Below are 20,709 nucleotides of genomic sequence, written 5' to 3'. Positions count from 1 at the left end.
TATTTCAGAACCCCCTTCCCCTCCCCCATTTCTGAAGAAGGGTCTAGACCCGAAACATCAGCCTTCCTGCTCCTCTGATGCTGCTTGGCCTGCTGTGTTCATCCAGCTCCATACCTTTTATCTCAGGATATTGTTCTGTTGTTTTCGAAGACTCATTTTTTAATTGCTGAAGTAGGCATTAGATGGTGCTACACTTCACTGTAACAAATAAATACATTAGCATGATGTTTGATTTAGTTAGGGTTGTTTTATTACGTGGGCTGACAGTTGGCAGAATGCGTGGCTTCTCAGTCTGAGAGACACAGCAAGAGGCCTAAACCATTTCTTGTTTTTATTTAATGTCAATATCAGCTTTTAAAGTTTTCTGTTTCAAATTGAAGGACGTAGAAATTGATTAACATAATTTTTTGGAGGAAGAGGGATTCTCACAGCCATCCAGATTAAAATGGGCAGCACAAAAACTGTGAAATAACTCAACAGAGGCCAATAGCCATCACCATGTCACCCTTTATTTACACATGAATGAATGGCCTTTGACTTTAGTATGATCTCTTCAGCATCAGCTCTAAGAATGTCAGTATCTCTGACAGTTCCCTTTTTATCTGTCAGCCAGGGCTCCCTGATTGGACCAGATCAACAGTCCCAATCACAGAGCTCATATTTTATCAGGTTGAGCTGGCTGACCTCATTACAATCATGTGCTTTCACATCATCACAATGATTACTGTCATGGCCTACGTGGTTTCTGCACTGCTGCCACTTCTGAATGCAGGCTGTGACCCCAATGAATGGTAAGAGGACTTGTCAGCTTTGTTCATAGATTGTGTTGTACACCCAGCCTTCTCTTCTTAAAGTATCTGAAAGTATAACTACATGGACGTAGCCTGCAGTGTAGATATTTTTAATCAAAACTGTTCAGAGATGTTCTTACACACGTCTGGAACATGTGGAATTTGAACCATGGCCACCAGACTTAGAGGTAGGCACACTACCATAGGAATCCCAATGTAAACTATTGCAAAATGAACGCCAGGCCAGGGGGTTCCATGGTGATGGACATAGTGCAGGAGTATTAGTGATGAAAATGAGCAATTGAACAGATGCCACAAATCAGCAGGGGAGGTAAAGTCCCCAAAGGACCACCCTTTGAAGGATTTGGGAGTAGGTGATCAAGAAGGTCAAACCGCAAAGACTTGATCTGAAGATGTGACAGCAGTGCCACAGAGGTCTAAGAATCTCATTTGGATGGTATCCAGCAGTGAATGCATCTTCACATGATCTCCCCAACACAACAGGCTCTCACTGCTTAATGCAATATAGCCCCAGAGTAACAGTTTCCATGAGCATAGGATAAACACCTAACATGATATTCTGCCTCTTGTCTTACAAGATGCATTTTCTCTGCATTGTGGCATTAGCTATGATGAGGTCTACAGCATTCACTCCAGTGAGAACATTCAGAAGACCATTCGATTTTGTGCATTAGCCCGTTCTCGACTCTTACCCTATTCTGCTGCTACAATCAGACATAATAAGCAAGCTGCTAATGGTTTGACCATGGACTTCCTGTTTCCCACCCCTCACAGTTCTTTCGCACAAACGTTGCCCTTGCCCAGATACAGCAGCACCAGGAAGAGAGCGACAGCAGAGTGCACGTGAAAAGCTCACTGATCTGATACCTTTGGCCAACAGCTTAGAGCCTGGCACTGCAACCATCTCAAAGGCCTTAAAGCTGTGATCAGCACATGTTGAGTCATCTGGCCATGAGTGGGCTACAGCCAGGCCTAGGGCAGAAGGTGAGGTGGTAGAGAAGTTCTGTTGAGGAGGACTCAATGGGGCAGCATCCTGGAGAACATTGCTAGCCATTCACATTGGGTTGCCAGGCACATTAGATGGCCTGTCAGTTGGCCTTCTGTCACTATCAAGGAACAGGGGGTATCCTTGTATCAACTTAGCAGAGGACAGAATGTAGAGCTTGCCCTCTCTGTCACCTTTGTTCCATTTCCCTGCTGTGCTGCAGACACTGAAGCAATGCAATGGAGCACACATAACCTCTTTTGTATGATTAGATCATCTAGTATCCTACCCATACTGCTATGATCCTGTTAGCCCCTTACCATAAGGATGTGACAACACTCTCTAAAAGACTCTGGAACTCACCACAACACCTGCAGAAATACTGCAGTCTCCTCACAATTGAAAATATTGTGAAAATTTAACTTTTCTGCAATCAGAAAACCTAGCCCATTTAACGGCACTACTGCATGATCTTATTTGTGTAAATAACAGAAACTGGTGGCACATTAATGTCAAGATGTAGTATCAGGTTATCACATCGGGCAGTTGGGTTGTGTGCTTGCATAAGGTTGAATCAGAGACTTCTGCTGCATGTGCCTGTATCCTAGCAGGTATCAAAATATCACACAGGCTGTGCAAGAAGTGACCAGTGGCATGAGAATACAGTTTGAGAAGTGCAAGGGATCCATGGTGTAGCTACAGGTGGTGACATAGGAGAAACTTCCTACTCACCTATTATGTGCTTAGGCCTCAATCCTTTGATAATTTAAAAAATGAGATGAAGGTTCCAGCTGTCTCCAATTCCAAACAACTTTCTTAAGCAATTCCTATTGGCTTCTTCCAATTTTCCATGTTAATTTCACAGGAAGTGCCATGAAAATACCTACAGAAAAATGAATTGCTCTTTGCACCATTGTTTGGGGCTTTATTGAGAATTCTGCCTCTACTGTCAGCCTTCAGTTTAGCTCTAGTTACGTCCGCTAAGAATTAGGAAAACCTTTCTGCTGGGTCTATTGTTCCCAAAGGTAATTCAGACCCAAACTCAAGAAAAGTGCAAGGAATGGCTCTAATTATTGTATGTGGCCCTTCTTGACCTAATTAGCCTTAGTCTCTGTCAACCTCTGAAGGATTATGGATGTCTTCCCCAAACTTAACTCCTGTAAAAACTTTGTCACCATCCTTCTCCAACTTTCCCGCTAAACTGCACAGCCACACAGCCGCTGGGAAGATCCACCCACATAAATCGGTGTGCCGACACATCACTTCTGCTTCTAGAGGCTGCTGCGGTGTATGGATTTGGGAGGTGGCAGCAAGAAAAGTTACAAAAAAATGCTGCCCACTCCACATTGACATGCAAGCCACGAATGTCACAAATGGCATCACCAGATTCGCTATTTCAGTGAAAACCATGGTTAAAACAATCTCTGTCATTGTATTGACTCTCTTCTCCCTCTTTTTCATTCCAATGCCCCTCACCTCCGGCAAAATTTTTTACAGGTGAGGACATACTCTCTAGAATAGACTGATCAACCCATATTTTCAATCCGAAATCCAAACTATTTCTGACTTCAGCCTCTGTATACAACTGATATTTGTTTGTGCACTCAATCAGAAACAGAGCTCTAGTTTGTTGTCAATTCTTTCCCCAAAGCAAGGGAAGGGGCCTTCACTAAACAGTCTGAAAGCTGGTCCCCTTCCTTGCAACTTCCATAGAAAAACATTGTTCCTGTCGTTAGAGCAAGATTGTCATAGAATCATAGAATCCCTACAGTGTGGAAACAGGCCATTCGGCCCAACAAGTCCACACCGCCCCACCGAAGAGCATCCCACTCAGACCCATTCCCCTAATTTCCTGTGTCTAACCCACCTAACCTAAATATCCCTGGACACTATGGGCAATTTAGCCCGGCCAATCGACCTACTCTGCACATCTTTGGACTGTGGGAGGAAACGGAAGCACCCGGAGGAAACCCACACAGACATGGGAAGAATGTGCAAACTCCACACAGACAGTCGCCCGAGGCTAGAATCCCTGGCGCTGTGAGGCAGCAGTGCTAACCACTGAGCAACTGTGCCGCCTATTGTCGTGTGGTCTTCTTGAAAGAATCTACAATCGTGTTGTGAAAATTTACAATTGTTATAAAATATTGATCTTATACTTAATCAAAATTGTGAGTTAATGCTAGCCCAGCACTTATAGGCCATCCTTAATTGCCTAGCCATCTCAGAACTCATTGAACTGGAGTTGAAGCAAACCATGCTTGATCCCAAGGCACTGCCTTAGAAAGTGAATGGATCTCAGAGGAGACTGCATACCTGCAAAAATCCATTGAGATTAGAGTTTTTTAAAAATAAAAAAAACCTCTTTCCTTGACTCAGCAAAGTCTGCCATTACTCCCAGTGAAGTGGTAAGCTTGCTGCTCTGAGTTTGCATCAGCTTGTCAATATTTCTGATCTGCCTGTACATGTTTGGGAAGCCTGATCCAATGATTAAAATGCCCTCATCCTTTGGTTTTGGTGCTGATTTTATTTCCCATCTGTCTTGACCAACTGAGGTAATGCACTCGAACTCAAGACCCACTCTTCCCAAAGTCACAAGACATGTGAAGTTTTAATGAAACTCCCAAGTATCCCAATTTGCCTCTGACATACGCTACCCAGGATAAAAGCCAGCCACACCAGGTTTTTGTCAGCAATTAAAAACAACTCCATGTAATGAAACATTCTTACTGGTGACAATTTGTGTTACAGTTGTCCAGACTAACATAAATAATTGCTATCCTATCACAAATCTGCTGGAAAATAAAAAAACTAATATAAACTGCTAAATTTCCACAAGAACAATATCTGCTTGCAAGTTGGACAGTCTTAATTGACTTTTTTGTTGGCAGTAAGAACATTTTGAAGTTTATGAAAAGATGCTGTCTTTTAATGCCTCCGTGTATGGTTGACTTATCTGAAACTTTGTCTATGCTGAATTGCAGTACTTTAAAAAATAACATTGAACACAGAAAATAAAAAATTCTGAATGCATACAGCTATGGTATAAATAAGCTCATTGTCAAATAAAGTTGATAGGTTCAATGTCAAAGACATACACAGATTAACATATAGTAGAATCATAGAAACCCTACAGTGTGGAAGCAAGCCAGTTGGCCCATCAAGTCCACACCAACCCTCCAAAGTGCATCCTACAAAGACCCACCACATCTCTGTAACCGTCCATTTCCCATGGCTATTCCACCTAGCCAACACATCCATGGAAACTATGGGCAATTGCATAGCCAATCCACCTAACCTGCATGTCATTGGACTGTGGGAGGAAACCAGAGCACCCAGAGGAAACCCATGCAGACACAGGGACAATGCACAAACTCCACACAGACAGTCACCTGAGGCTGGAACTGAACCCCTAGGTCCCTGGCACTGTGAGGCAGCAGTGCTATCCACTGAGCCACCATGTCACCCCAGAATATAACAGCCCTGCTTTTATTATTTATTATCACAACAGTAAACACAGGTCCATAATTGCTTAAAATTTCACCTGATGTGAACAGCCTTTTACGTTAGGAACTGTTTAGAATATAATGGAAACATTTAAATTATAAAGAATGCATGTGACAAATTTTGTCACTTCTACTTAAATCAAAGCAGAAGCAGCCCAGAGGGAAGGTTATTGGCCAGCTCAAATCACTCCCGATGGTATCTATTTTCAATTTATTAATAAACTTCTTCAGATAAAAAGTAATGTTTTCCACTGGTTATAATATTATAAACAAATATATAAAGAACATATTTAAGATATTGTTACAAATTGTGGAGATCAAATCTTGTTATTCTGCTTCTTATTCCTTTAGTGGATAGAGATTTTCCAATCAGTTGCATTCAGAAGTTATTAGTTCATTGCTGTTGCTATTTCTCTTAATGAAATGAAGCAGTTCCCAACTCTATTCAAAAATGTTTAATAAAACATCAGGCCTAGATGTTCATCACAGACCCTCAACCTAGTGCCGGTATCAGGCAGAAACAAGCTGAATTTTGTCAGGGAATGCAGGAATGTTGGGGGCAATACCACCTTGGCCATTTCCCATAACCACATTCTGATTAGTTGGAATCAGCCAATTAACTGACTGGCAAATGGTTCCTGACCCTTTCAGGACATAGATCACGCCTCCAAGAACTGCCAGGCTATTGGAGCATCAGCAGCTCTTTAGTGCCAGCGGGACTGATAGCCATTTTTTTTTCCTGCAGCCAGGCCAGAACTTCAACATGGACTTGAGGGTATTTTGATGAGAGTGGCCCTCGGCAGGATGGAGAATGGAGGTGCCATCTGTAGGCTGCAAAGTGTCCAATCAGGAAGGGCTCTGTCCAAGCCTCCAGAAAGCCCTCTAAAGCAGTGGAGGACTTCTACTGCTGATAAAATGCCAGTGGCAGCAGGAAGAGTCTCTTAAGTGGTCCTTACTTGATCACATAAGGGCTTCAGTTTTCCCCAGGCGCAAAGACTGTTGTTGACCTGCCCTGCCTTTGAGGGAATTGTAGAGCACTGGGAAGAGGTAGCCACACCCCCCACCCCTTCTGCCCCCTCCTCCCATTGGGTTTCCAAGGGCCCTGTTACATTCCAGTCAACTCCCCCTATGGAGCGTGATGGCAGTGAATATGGCTGTGCAGTGTAGAAGTTCTAAATAGGACTGGTAATGAACTAAGTATTCAAAAATTGGGGTGAAAGTGAAGAATTGTGAATTCACACAGCCCTTCTAAAATGTTAGAATTCCACGAAAGCCCAAAACACCTCACCTGGGGTAGTGAGATGAAACAAAAATATATGTTTCGTCCAAATAGCAGTAGGTCTTTAAAAATTGTTAAGGGTGAATGTTCTGTGCGTTTATGAAGGAAGATGATATGAAAGTGGCAAACAGAGCTCTGTTTTCACTTTGGCCACCCATCAAGCTCTCATTATCACATCTGTCATGGATTAAGTGTAGAATGTAGCTCCCTTCTCACTGCTCTAAGACATGCCTCAGCTTGAACAACAGAGGACTCTTTTTCCATTCAAGCGTGACATTTCAATACAACACTCATACACCATTTCTTTTGCTTCCCTGACTATTCTGATCATTTCATCACTTCACCTGACAAAGGAGCAGTGCTCTGAAAGCTTGTAATTTCAAATAAACCTGTTGGGCTATAACCTGGTGTCGAGGTGACTTCTGACTTTGTCTATCCCAATCCACCACAGGCACCTCCACATCCTGATTATTTCATTTCAGACTGGTCTAAAGTAGGCAGTTTAGCTGTGCTCTATCCTGATATGCAATGGTGAATGAGTCAAAATTGCCCAAGTCTTTCTCCAGGCATACAGAGGAGATTTCTATCTTTTAATCTGGGTAGGATCGTAATGAGATAGATGCCTTGGCTAGAATCTTCCTAGGTCACTGAATGATGTGGGCTATGACAAGAAATTGGGAAAATCAGGTGAGATATTTAGCAAGGCCCTTCTTGACATCAAGAGCAAAGAAGCCATATTTTCTAACCAGTCCTGTTTAGGATTCTTGAGCAGTGCGAGGCCTATTTACAAGAATCATTGCTCAAAACCACCATTATTTCTTCCTCACATCTCATTGATATGCAATTTCCTATTCTCCCACTTGCTGGATAGAAACTAGAAGCCAAGAATTCCTGATATGAAGGACAGAATGGGTACCTGATGACTGCAGCTCACTGTTTGTTCCTCCAGAACTCCACCTCAGGACACACTTCCATCATACACAACCCCCATGTCCATGGACACTGGCATCTGGTACATACCAGCCTCACCACGTCATCATGGCACATCCCCAATCCAGTTTCTGCACAGCCATGCTGCACTTTGGAGCGTGTTATGTCACTGTCACATCTACAGCATGTGCTGGCATTCAATGTGAAAAACACATGTGCATATGCATCAACAAATAGCCATGTCTATAAGTCAGAGGACAATAGTACTCAGTCAAGGCAAGTGGGGCTGCCATCAGTCCTTGTGCAACCCATCAAGAGCAGCATCTGCAATTAATCCAGGGGCGTGGGCACCTTGAGGCAATTAGACTCTCTCATTAGCGGGTGGTCGGTCCTGTAGTTCCGATACAAGCGGTCAGTGGGTTCATGGATCATCAATCAGGAGAAGCACAGAGATCAGTCAAGGGTCTGGGCATTCATCCGTAAGGGCCGTCTGTCCAGGTTGATTGGGGGAGGGGAGGGCGGAGTCACAGTCAGCCCTAGGTGTCAATGGCATTAAAAGTCAAGATAGGGTTTCAAGCCAAGCGGTAGTGGTAAGGAGATGGGGACTCAATGCTGTAGATTGGAGGCAGCCAAGTGGGGTTCAGAGGGGAAAAAGCCAGTAAAGCAGGGGAATATCGACTAAGTGGGTGGGAGCTGGTAATGCCTGGATGGATAGGAGTGCTGTGAGGGGATGGGGGGGTTAGATATGGGCAGTCAGCATTGTGGCCTTGATGGAGGAATGGGCGGTGGCGTGAAGGGGAATAAGGAGCAGTGGGCAGGACCAAACTGTGGGCATAGAGGTCAGGAGGGGAGAATGAGAGTTGCAGTTATAATTTCAGGTGGTGAGTGAGAACATAGGGGCTTTCAGGGAGTGCCAGTTAGAAGGGGACATTGAGGTTCGGAAGGAGAGTAGCCTGATGACCAGGCTAAGGCTGGGAAGCATGGTCGCAAACAGAAACTGCAATGTCTTTAATGATCTCTAGATCCCTTTACACAACCTACAAATGGAGAGTGGCTAAGATCAGATCTAGAGTAGGCAGACTGTTTATTTGCTGTCCAAGAAAGCAGACTCTATTCTGAGAGATGAGGTGGTCATCAAAGGGGCAATTGCATCAATCATGTTTCTGCACAGTCCAGATTTAAGCCTTTCTCATTCATATCATTGTGCACGGGAAATGCACACCCTGTACAAATGTGTGAAGTACAAATGCTGGCTGGATCCTATTTTGACTGTCATTAGTCATTGCAGATTGCAGAGGATATCATAGGTGACCTTAAAAGATGTACCCGTGAGCCACAAAACACATAGCTAATGCAAGACCTCAAAGGCTGTACCGAGGTAGAGAACAGGGAATTCCCTCTCACCTTGAACTGTAAATATAATGCAATACGCTTTCATATACAATGATATATTTCAAGGGTGATTCGGGCTGGGAGGAGAAGGGTTCAGTACTTACTCAGCACTTACAATCTCCACTTGTCATGTTATAACATGACTGCTGCGACATTCATCACAATAAGGTGCAATGCCAAAGTATCAAGTAGAGTCATTCCACAAGGTGCCTTGTCTGAATGTCCCATGTCATACCATGAAACAGTGGTTGAGGTAGGAATGTGCAGTTGTATGTGCAAGGCAGTGTCAGGTATGCCACGTATGTACCAGGAGGAGCATTGCTTTGCGGCTGGTGTGCCACCACATGCATAGTGAAGGGCAACTTTGAACTGCCAATGCTTGACCATGGGCACAGCTGGCGTTCTAACATGGAGGTGGCACCTGGGATGCTGGGATATCCCTGCAGCAGCGAGCACATCTACTAGTCAGTGAAGTAAGTTTTGGATGATCAGATGAGAAAATATGAAGGGCATTAGTGTACCAAGTTTACAACAACTGATTATAGTTTCATGGTTACTATTATTGAGACAACACCTTTATAATTGAGAGTTATTAATTAGCTTCCATTGTAGGGTTTGAACCCATGACCCCAGAGCATTAGATTCTGGGTTATAACCAAATAGCATTGCCACTACATCATCTTCCTCAATGGCACCAGCATGATTTTGCCTTGAAGTATTCACAGTGTGTAACATCACCACCTGCTGGTCAACATACAGTATCACAAATACACGTCGCAGACATGAAGTGAAGTAGATGGGGTTTGGTGGCAGACACAAATAGCTGTTCCTGCTCTGGAGCTCTTTCTCCCAAAAGGTGAACATTTGGGTCTCTATAGATTCATTTCTTCTTAAAATGAACCCAACACCACCTTGCTTTAAACATTGTTACATGAATTAAGCCAAACAATACTAACAATGTTAAAGGCAAACATTCATATGTGAATGTTAGTTGAAGCTGCAAAGATTTGAAAAAGTCTCTGCAGGAGTAACAAGGATACATTTCAGTCATGCCTACACAACTGAGTATCTAGTTACTGAATTTAGCAGACACCAGAGTGAAATTAAGGGTCATTCAAGGTCTGGCGAGGTTAACTACATTAAATACCCTGTTTAATCACATTGGGCTGGAATCTGCTGGAAAAATAACACTAAACATGCCATTCTGGTGTGCAACTTTGTCAGAAAGTGCAAGGATTAAATGACTCAGTGTGTTTTCTGAGTGTCCAGAATTCACTAGTCGAGATATGCACCTTTATTGTTTGCAATTTGTCTTTAGGTTTTTGTTATTTTTAAAGGCATCTGGATCTTCATATTAACTGCACATTAAATACTGCATGGAATATTGAGTCTAGTAATTAAAAACATAAATATCTTTTTAAATATGTGACGATTATTAATTGGTGACAATAAATGTCTCTGGCCCAGAAAGTATTTAACTGTTGACTCTCCTTCCTTCAGGTGAATTCTTGTTGGAGGTCTTTAAAATTTTATATTTAAATTTAAATTATCCACCTATTGTCTTTTTTTTTTGTCCTCTCTCACTTAATCTAATCTTTAATTCCCTCTTTTTATTTCCCTTTCTGTTCGGATTTGGTTTGAATTTATCCACACCAATTTAACCCTTTTTTTTAAAAGTAGTTGTTCTGCTGCTAATTTCTCATATTTTAAAACTCATTGATCAAAGAAGAACACTTTTGGCATAATTGTTCATTCAGTTTCTAAATGTAAACTTTTTAACTGAAGGTGCTGGCCAGCAAATATCTGCCTGATGACATTTAATGTGTGATATCCTATTCCAGTGTATTCTAGCTGATTAATTTTGCTTGAAATCTCTTGCTGAAACTGCAGCAAGTGAATGTTGGAGTTCTGAGAAATGGTGTAAATTGCATTTTTAAAAATTTATCTGTAGCATTTTTCTGTGGCTTCAGCTGGTCCCAACATAATATCTCTGGCAGTATAACATGAGAAACCTAAAGAATTTCAGGGCCACTAATTCTATATACGGGTACAAACTTTACAAATGTGTTTTATTTAGCTTAATGCACAAATACTCTTAGTACTGTTTTGACTATGGGACAATATACTTCCACATCAAAGGAAGCTGCACCATCATTAGATATAAAATTTACTAAAACCTTAAATCATTAGCTTCATTAAACTGCTTAGCATGGCATTTATGTTTATAGCACTGTAATACAGTCATTTTTTTATTCAGTGAACTCTTCTCATGAAGAAATACATTAAAAACGACTAAAATATCAGACAAGAATTTCTCTTCCCGGTTGCCCAGTGGTGTGAGAATCCACATTTCAATATGCATTAGGTTTTTATCATCACTGCTCCTAGAAATTTTTAGTCCTGAAAAATCCTGGCGGGCTTTTATATATGGTGATAGGGTTAACATTTTCCATCCCTTTGACAATAATGATTGCTGGAAATGCCTACATTCAATGGTGCGCAGTGTTGCTGGGAGAGGCACAGCAAGTAATTTAAAGACTCAAGGCATAGTGAGCTTTCTTTTAAGCAGAATGGGCTGCCAATTCTTATTGATAGATTCTGCTCCTTTATTGGACCAACGGCATTTGTATTAAATATTTAAAACTAACTGCCCCTTTGAGTTGTTGTAGCTCAATGTTTTCTGCAGCAGTAACTATTTCCTTCTCTCTTCATGCAGGTCTGTTTCTGGGTATTTTCCCAGGGCCAGTGGCAGGTTCATCCAATTGATGCAAAGTCCAATTGCCACATGTCAAAGTAGAGAAGAAAGTCCTCTGTCTTTGCGTTGAGAGTTTGGCACAAGAAAAATGAATTAAAAATTGTCTTCTGACAAATATGGACAGAATTCTATTCTGCTTAGTTTTAGCAAACAGTAGTTGATTGTTTCTTAGCTTGTTCCCTGTTCAGTGCCTCTGCCGAAGGTTCTTGCAACATAGCTTCTTGACTGAACACCATGGAAGTGTCTTATTAAACTAATTGTTGCTTTCTCACCACCTTGTGTCGAATTTGTATGTAAACTGTGCCTATGATTTCACAAGAGACTGGTCATGTAGCACAATGGTCCAGTCACTTTGCCACAGTTGTCATGACTGCAGTTCTCTGTAGCTTTTACTCAACATCAATACAGTGATCTTACAAGTTGATGGAGCTTTAGTTAAGATCTTGGCTCAAGTCTGTGAGAAAGCTGGAATAATGTCTCTTGGCTTTCAATAACGTGCAAGTAGTGAACATATGCTTTCACATCCTGATGGTCTTTCTGATTATCTTCCATACCTAGAGTGAGAGCAGAAATCACTGTAATTACTGTCCCACTGAAGCTTCCTTACTCGTCATCTAGTTGTCTTATCTGTGTGAGCAGCCAACATTGTCAGAACTTTCCCCACTCACATACTGATCTATATCCCTTTGAGTAGCCTCCTTATGTCATCTTCATGATTTCCTTTCCTACCTGAAGCAGGGTGTATTCACACAGGCATGCTACAATAAACAGTCTACAGAATTATTTTTTAAATTCTTCACAAAAACAGAAATAATAACCCCTGATGAAAGCAGGGTGATTTCTCTAGCAAAAGGCAGAGTGTGGAGAATAATTATATCCCAATTCTCTGTTCTCCAAAAATAATTCCAGTCATTTGCAAGCATGATTGATGGAGAAATGATCAATCATTCTCCCCATTCTGGTCAGGAATACTGTTGTCAGTATGAGCAGCAGTAGAGTTTCTACATGCTAGAGTTTTCAATTTGTTCTACAGTGCATACTGTCATCCACAAATCCAGATCAAAGGTTTACAGGGACCCGAAGATCACATTGGAGTATTCTTTAATGCATGCAATCTACATTATGCTTCGCTAAAATTCCATCAAATATGAAGTGAATTGGAATTTTCATACTCTCTGGATAATAGTTCTCTTGGAAAGCCTGAATTCAAGCTTTAAAACTATCTGACTTGGAGAGGGGCCCAATGGTTGTGGAGAGAGATTTGTTGTACTTAGTTTGTGAGTTCGCTTTCCTAAGTGAATTTTGACCAAATGGTAAATTTTAAGGTGAGGATTTTTCATCAAGTGATCCATTTTTACAAACTTAAAATGTTAAAGATTTAATTTGCCCTTCTATATAACTCAAATCCTGTCTTCAGATGCACACATCCACAAGAAGCTGCACTAATGGCCAATTGAGGGGGAGTAGGACATTTTCATAACAACTTGCTCAGAGATGTTATGACACACTCTGGAGCAGGTGGGCCTTGGAACATGAGCCTCCTAGTCTAGAGGTAAGGTTATTACCACCGCAATCCTTTTATTTTCTGCTTGCTGATACTCTGTAACACTTCCCCATTCCATGTCCCCAGCTCCAAGTGCACAACCACTGCTGATACTCACTGATCTGATTACTCCTGCAGTGTCTCAGCAACCTGATGGAGTCTGCAATCATGTGCTGGGAATAGAGAAAAATGGTTAAAACACCAGCAGAAACTGTTCACTGAACCATTGGTAAGCCAAGAATTATTTTCAATATTTTGCCCTGGAAGACCACTTGGTTAAATACAGTTTCTGCAACAAAACCTTTCCATTTGGAAGAAGATAAAATGTTGTGCTTGCCAATAGAATGTCAACAAACAACAGGTAACATATGTTGATACAAAGATAAACTAGCAAATTTCACTAGATATTGTCTTAATTGCTGCTACAGGTGAGAGATTAACAAAATCCCTGGAGAAGCAGTATAAAAAATAATATTTAAATCTTCACATTGTTCACTCAGGAGTTCTGCTGATCTCCCCCTGAAGTTACAATGGCAGATTGAAACAACTAATTTAGGAATAGAATACTTTAAATTAAGCCTGAACTTTTGAATGGAGCAACAACTCTCCCTTCAAGTAAAGTTAACAAATCCCCAAGCTGCTGTTCAATGCACCAGACATTGGTAAGTAGTGTTAGCACAGGAGAACAATCTTTTATGTATCTGTTCCAGTCTTTTAATGCAATTGAGTAATTGTACTTTTACAGAGTCAATTTCTGATGTTCTGCTTTTGTTGCTGAACTACATACACTGGAATTGCAGTTCAGAATGTGGGCAAGTACAATACATAATTTATTAACAATTGAATTAGGTGGAAAACCATGTATTACCAATCCCTATGTTCTCACCATGTGGTGTTGGCCGGAATGACTTCCCATAAAATAGAAAAACATGTCTTTTTAAGTAATCAATGATTTTGGCCAAACATTCAGTTTCAGTAAATTCACCTTTCATCCCCAAGCTGAACTGACTGCCATAATTCGCTCGACAAAAGTAATTAACATTGTTCAGATAATGTGAAAGATGTGACATTCCCCATTTGCAACATTATTTTTATTAAAATTTGGATTTCACTAACATACTTTAGGGAAGGAAATCCATCATCCTTAACTGGTTTGGCCTACATGTGCCTCCAAACTCACAGCAATGTGATTGACTCTTAACTGCCCTCAGAAATGGACTTAGCAAACTAGTCACTCATGTAGCAATTAGGAATGGGCAATAAATGCTGGCTCAGCCAGCACTGCACTCATTCCATGGACAAATAAAAGAAGTAGCTAAAAAGAATGTTAAGTCATCAAGAGAAGACAAACTTTGAATCCAATTGTCTTTGGATCTACTGTAGACTGAGATATATCAAACATTTAAGCATGCTGGAAGGTGATCTTTGAGCGGAAATCATTTAGGAAAGAAAAAGTAAGTAAATTGCACATACCAGCTTTTCAAAGTTGACAAGGTTGTCCAAAAAGGTTTTGTTTCCTTCATGAATAAATGTTACATCTAATGGGATAAAAGAATGGAATAACAAAAAGTCACCAAAACAGCAAAACAATTAAATGCAGATTAAATTGATTAGCTCAATAATTGTGCACTGAACATAGCAGAGAAATCAATGTGGTCTGCAGTGTTGACTGGGAAACTTATAATAACTTCAACTATTCAGATAACACAAGATATGAATTAGGTATATACAATTTAATTAAAATATTTGGGAAACTTGCTTAAAACAAAGAAATTAAAATTGTGCAACATAGAAGTTGTTAAAAAAAATATTTTGCACTAATCTTATCAATTTCTATTGATAACTACACATACAACACACATGCAAATTTTCATTTTCACTGGCTGGGTGGTAATCTGATGACGCACATAATCAAGCTTCTATAGGCGCAGCCTGATTTTTAATCTATTTAATACATGGTAATCAATGGGATGAGTGCTGGGTTAGTTCAATTATGAGCTGAGATTAGTTATCTAGGATCATAAAATAATAAAAGGCATTGAAGAAAACCAGTGGCCTATGCTCAGTGCTCATGTAGATCCTTCAAAGTTGATGACAATCCCATCAGCAGAGGAAGGTGATGGAGGTTCATTTGTGTGATTGGCAGAGACGGAAATGGTGAGAAAAAAAGCAGGAAGTTCAATGACACCAGAAATATATAGGTTTGGTTTTTCAGAAAGTTTTGATGAGGTTCCTTTATTTTTCAAATTGTGAGTTGAGTATTGCTGCAGAGGCTAACACTTACTGTTCTTTCTTAATTGTCCTCAAGAAAGTGATGGTGTACTGCACTCTTCAATCACTGAGGTCTGTGCGGTGGGAATACACCTAGAGTGGTGTTGGGAGGAAGTTCCAGGACTTTAATCCAGAGACAGTGGATGAACAGCAATATTGAACCTAGTCAGGATGGTGTGTAGCTTGGAGGGGAATGTGAAGGTCTTCTAGGTGATTGAGTTTTCAAGGTTTGGAAAGTGATGTTGAACAAAGCTTTGTAAGTTTCTACAGTGTGCCTTGTACATGGTACACACTGATGCCACTCTGCACTCATGAAGCAAGGAGTAAATGTTTGAGGTGGTAGTTAGGATGCCAATCAAGCAAGTATTGACCACCTTGAGTGTTGTTAGAGCTGTATTCATTTAGGCAAGTGCAGAGAATTCCATCACAGTTCTGACATGTGTTGCAGATTATGGACAGGAATTGGTGGATCAGGAGCTATATTACTCCCTGTAGAATTCCCACTCTGGCTTGCTGTTGTAGCCGCTGTATTTTTATAAAAACTGAAAGAACTGCGGATGCCGTAGATCAGGAACAAAAACAGAAGTTTTGGAAAAGCTCAGCAGGTCTGGCAGCGTCTGTGAAGAAAAATCAGAGTTAACGTTTCAGGTCCGGTGACCCTTCCTCAGAACAGGTCTATATTTTTATGACTGGTTCAGCTAAATTTGGGTCAGTAGTAACTCCCATGATGTTTATATTGGGGAATCAGTAATGCTAATGCCATGGAATGTCAAGACATGTTATTAGATTTTCTCTTGTGTAGATGGCCACTACCTGGCACTTGTGTGGCATGAATATTACTTGCCACTTATATCAACCCAGGACAAGCAGCAAATGGGCACGACTTATTTCAATGCCCGAAGAGCTACAATTGGTGTCAAACACTGTGCAAACATCAGTGAACTTCCCCATTTTTGACATTACGATTGAGGGAAAATTGTTGAAGAAGAGCTGAATTGGGCTCAGACTGCCCCGAAGAGTTCCTGCAGCTATGTTGTGGAATTGAAATAATTGGCCTCCAACAATTACTTCCTCTTGTGCAACCAGCAGAGAGTTCCTCTCTGATTCCCACAGACTTCATTTTTGCTTTGGATCTTTGATATTTCCTTCAAGGCATCTTCAAATGTCTTAATGTCAAAAGCTGTCATTCTAACCTCAATTCTTGAATTCTTCTGTTCATATCTGGTTCAAGACGAAAATGAGATTGGTAGCTGAGTGGTTCAGTTGGAATCCAAACTGAGCAGGTCTTTGGTAAGTAATGTGGTTGATGGCTTTATCAATGATATTTTCTACCACATTGCTGATGATTGAGAGTAGATTGATGGGTGGTAATTGGCCAAATGGGATTTGACCACCCTATTGTACATAGGATATGACTAGATGATTTTCCGTATTCTTACATAGTTGGTTAGGGGTGTGGCTATTTCGGGCTGACAAATAGTCAGTACTATGCGATGTTATCAGGGTCACTAGCATTTGCTGTATGTGACAGGTTCACCTGTATCTGGATATCACATGGAGTGAACTGAATTGGTTGAAGGTTGACATCTGTAATGCTGAGCACCTCAGCAGGAGGCCAACATGGATCATCCACTCAGCACTTCTGGCTGAAGATGCTTACAAATCCAAGAGCAATATGGAAAGGACAACATAAAAAGGACATGGCAATTGAGTGCAATGGAGGTCAGATTCAACATTTTTAAAAGTTTTATGTATTTTGTGACTGAATGTGATCTACCATACGTTGACATTCTTAAATTTTTCACTTGTTAAGCAGAGTTCAATACTGTCATCACTGTACTTCTGATATTTAAATGAAAACTTAAGGTCATATCAATAAATAGCCAGCAGTCATTTTTACATTTAATCTTTACACCTGCTTACTCAATCTAACCTCTATAATTATCAGTGACCCATAGTTACTCTGCAAATCACTTCTGTCTGAGATGAACTCACTTGTTTTTCAATCACAGGATTATGTTGCCTTAGAACCAAACGTGAAGGAAATCTACTGGCGTAATAACTACCCAAAGGCCCAGGTTCAAGGCCCACCTGTTCCAAAGGTGTATCATAACATCTCTGAACAAGTTGATTAGAAAATATCTAGAACAAAAAATGCTGAAGTAAATTACATTAAATTGATCTATTTTCAAGTCAGATAGCCATACAGTTAGCCATACTCAGTCCTAGGAAAGTGCCCAGTCTAAGATTACCTTTCAACAGCAGAGGCATGAAGGGAATCTTTGGTGGCTGCATCTTTTTGAAAGCATCTCTATATGCTTTATGATTCAGGGATGGATCCTGTAAAATAGTGAGATGTTTAATGTGCTTAATATCAAAAAAAAAAGATATGACAACTACACGCTACTTTTACAATGACAAAATTCTGTCATTTTCTGCATTTCTTAAAAATGTACTTACCAGAAATTTCCATGTAGGTTTCTTGATTGCCTGCATTAAATTCAAAGCAAACTCCAGAGAAATTACATTAATGATTATGTGTATTTCTTCTGGGATTTCTGCTGATCTTCCAAAATGATGGAGAGCAGCCATGGAAATACTATAGAAATGTAGGACATAGGAGTAGGCCATTCGCCCTGTTGAGCCTGCTCTGCCATTTAATACAATCATGGTTGATTGAATTCCTCAATGCCTTTTACCTGCATGATCCCCATAACCCTTAACGCCACTGATAATGAAAAAAGTATTAACCTCTACTTAAATATACTCAAAGATTGAGCTTCATTGTACCATTTCTCCTCATCTTGGTCTTAATTGCATCCTCCTTATTGTTTATTGTGCCCCCTGGTTCTAGACTCCTCAATCAGAGGAACCATCCTATCTGCATCGAACGTATCTATCCCTTTTAAGTATTTTGTAGGTTTCAATGAGATTATCTCCCATTCTTTGAATCTCCAGAAAATACTGGCCCAGTTTGCCCAATCTCTTTTCAAACAGCAGTCCCACAATCCTGGGAATAAGTGTGGTGAATGTTTGTTGCACTCCCTCTATGGCAATAATACCTTTCCTGAGGTAAGGAGACCAAAATTGCATATTGTACTCCAAGTGTAGTCAAACCTAGCTCCTATATAATTGAAGCAAGACTTCACTGTCCCTGTACTCAAATCCTCTTGCAATAAAGGCTTCCTAATAGCTTGTCGTGCCTGCATGTTAGCTCTCAGTGACCAATTGACAACAACACAGTCTCATTCTACATCTATACTTTCTAACCTCGCACCATTTAAGAAATACTCTACAAATTTTCTTCCAACCAAAGTAAATAGCCTCACATTTTTCTACATCATGTTTTATCTGTCATGTTTTTGCCCAATCACTAAAACTGTCCAAATTCCTGAAAATATCTTTCATCTTACTCACAACACACATTCGTAACTAGCTTTGTATCTTCTGCAAATTTTGAAATATCATATTAGATCCCCCATAAAGGTGGTGACAGAAAGGAAGTATATCTTTGCACTTATCAGGGCAATAAACATTATGTTGAGGATTGAAAAACTTTCCGTGTCAATACCCATCAATCACTTTCAGGTCAAACCATTGGTGAATCAAAACTATTCCAACCATTTTGATGTCAGCCAGTATAGTCTTGGAGTTCCATATCTATTATGCCCCATTTGAGTCTTTTCCACGTGTCTTTAGCTGACAGGTTTAGCCTGCAAGTCTGTGATGGTTGCAACTTGGTCTTCAAGTTGGCTCACTTCAGTTCTCAGTTAACTCTTATTCCTGCCAAGCCAGCCAAATCTTGATTTCAGCTCCTCAGTTAGCCAAACACAGCTCACCAGTGGTTCAAACGGTTAGGTTTGTTTTAAGGGAAAGCTCCTGATACTTTATATCAAGAACAACTTTAATGTGGGCAAACACTCCAACTTTACCCAATTGTGCCTGAATTCCAAGTTAAAGGGAAGTCCAGTGTTTTAGTAGTATCCAGTGATAAACATTTCCATTTTTCATCTTCAACCATTCTTAATTTCTGTGACTCGATGATTAGGGACAGTTGGTGGCAAATTGTGTTTTTGTGCTGTGCTAATAAATTGTATTAAATAGGAATGAGGCTGAGAATGCCCAAGTTATTGCTGTAATTTGGAGCCAAACTGAAACACAACACATAATCCCTGTGGTAGTGAATTAAAATCACAAATCATGGCCTTGTTATGAACAAAAGAGATCTTATAATGTGTTTCATTACTGGATGATATCGCTCGTTATTTCACAGTCAATGATATACTTTCGAAGGGTAATCACTGCTGTAATGTTAGAAACTCAGCAGTCAATTTGCACAAGCTAGGTCCAATAACAGGAAAGGAATAATCGATCGGATTATTAGTTGGAAGAAGTATAAAATTGGCTAAGACATTAAGAATTGCTCTGCTTTTCTTCCATAGTGCTGTGGAATCTTTTGCACCTACTTGAGATTGTAGACAGGACCCAAAAGACAGCACCTCCTACACTGAAGCATCTCCTTACTACAGTACTGAAATGTCAGCTGATTACATGCTCACATCTCTGAAATGCATTGTGAATCCATGACCTTCTTACAGAAGTGAATATTCTACCACTGAACCAAAGTTTGAAATCATAGAGCTTCCAAGGAGTTACACTCATTAATGCACTTAGGAATTTGGGCATGGAGCATAGTGGACTCTGCAAGATTCACCTTCAAATTCATTCTTGGCATCAATATCTGCATTCCCAATATATGAAGCTTTGAATGTAAACTTATGAAATTACTCCAGAAGTGACGTTCTGAATATTTTAAGTTGGTGCACAGTACTTACCGTAAAACTTTCAAGTTCAGAGAATAGCTTCTTAAATTTCCCAGGTACTTTCTAAGGAAAAAAAAGATATATATGAAACTCTAATTTGATAATATCTTTTAAGCAAAATGTTTAAATGGATAACAGGTGGCTGTTCTCTCTCATAATTAATTTATAAATGGTGAAAATCAAGAATCAGTTGAGATCCAACACTTAGACACTGTATTGAAATGTAGTTTATACAGCAGTTATTCAATATAGGGATCTGGCCAGAAAGGTAAGTTGACTCTTACATTTACCAACATTGTACAGTAGTTGCCATACATTTCAATACTTTTCCAAATGTCAGGTGTCATAATGCATTCACAATGGAAAAAGAAATCCTGTCAGGCTCTCGTGTCATGTTTTGCACTGTGATTTAA

General features: G+C 40.3%; 1 protein-coding gene across 4 annotated transcripts in view; it reads right to left on the bottom strand.

The window, feature by feature from the left end:
- Positions 1 to 10,946: 10,946 nt before the first annotated feature.
- The window catches only part of rapgef5a (Rap guanine nucleotide exchange factor (GEF) 5a), a 162,451-nt gene continuing 152,688 nt past the window's right edge, over positions 10,947 to 20,709 (bottom strand). For all 4 annotated transcript variants that reach the window (XM_020530166.2, XM_048613850.1, XM_020530167.2 and 1 more), the window contains 5 exons: positions 20,309 to 20,359; positions 17,726 to 17,813; positions 14,676 to 14,740; positions 13,321 to 13,375; positions 10,947 to 12,213 (listed from right to left, as the gene is read on the bottom strand). In XM_020530166.2, coding sequence (XP_020385755.1) covers positions 12,095 to 12,213; positions 13,321 to 13,375; positions 14,676 to 14,740; positions 17,726 to 17,813; positions 20,309 to 20,359 — 378 coding nt within the window. In that variant the 3' untranslated portion in view covers positions 10,947 to 12,094. The remainder of the gene's footprint in view (positions 12,214 to 13,320; positions 13,376 to 14,675; positions 14,741 to 17,725; positions 17,814 to 20,308; positions 20,360 to 20,709) is intronic.

Source organism: Rhincodon typus, chromosome 2, assembly GCF_021869965.1.
Source record: "Rhincodon typus isolate 14 chromosome 2, sRhiTyp1.1, whole genome shotgun sequence".
In the NCBI taxonomy this organism is placed as follows: Eukaryota; Metazoa; Chordata; class Chondrichthyes; order Orectolobiformes; family Rhincodontidae; genus Rhincodon; species Rhincodon typus.
This window is presented reverse-complemented; position numbering and strand designations above follow the sequence as displayed.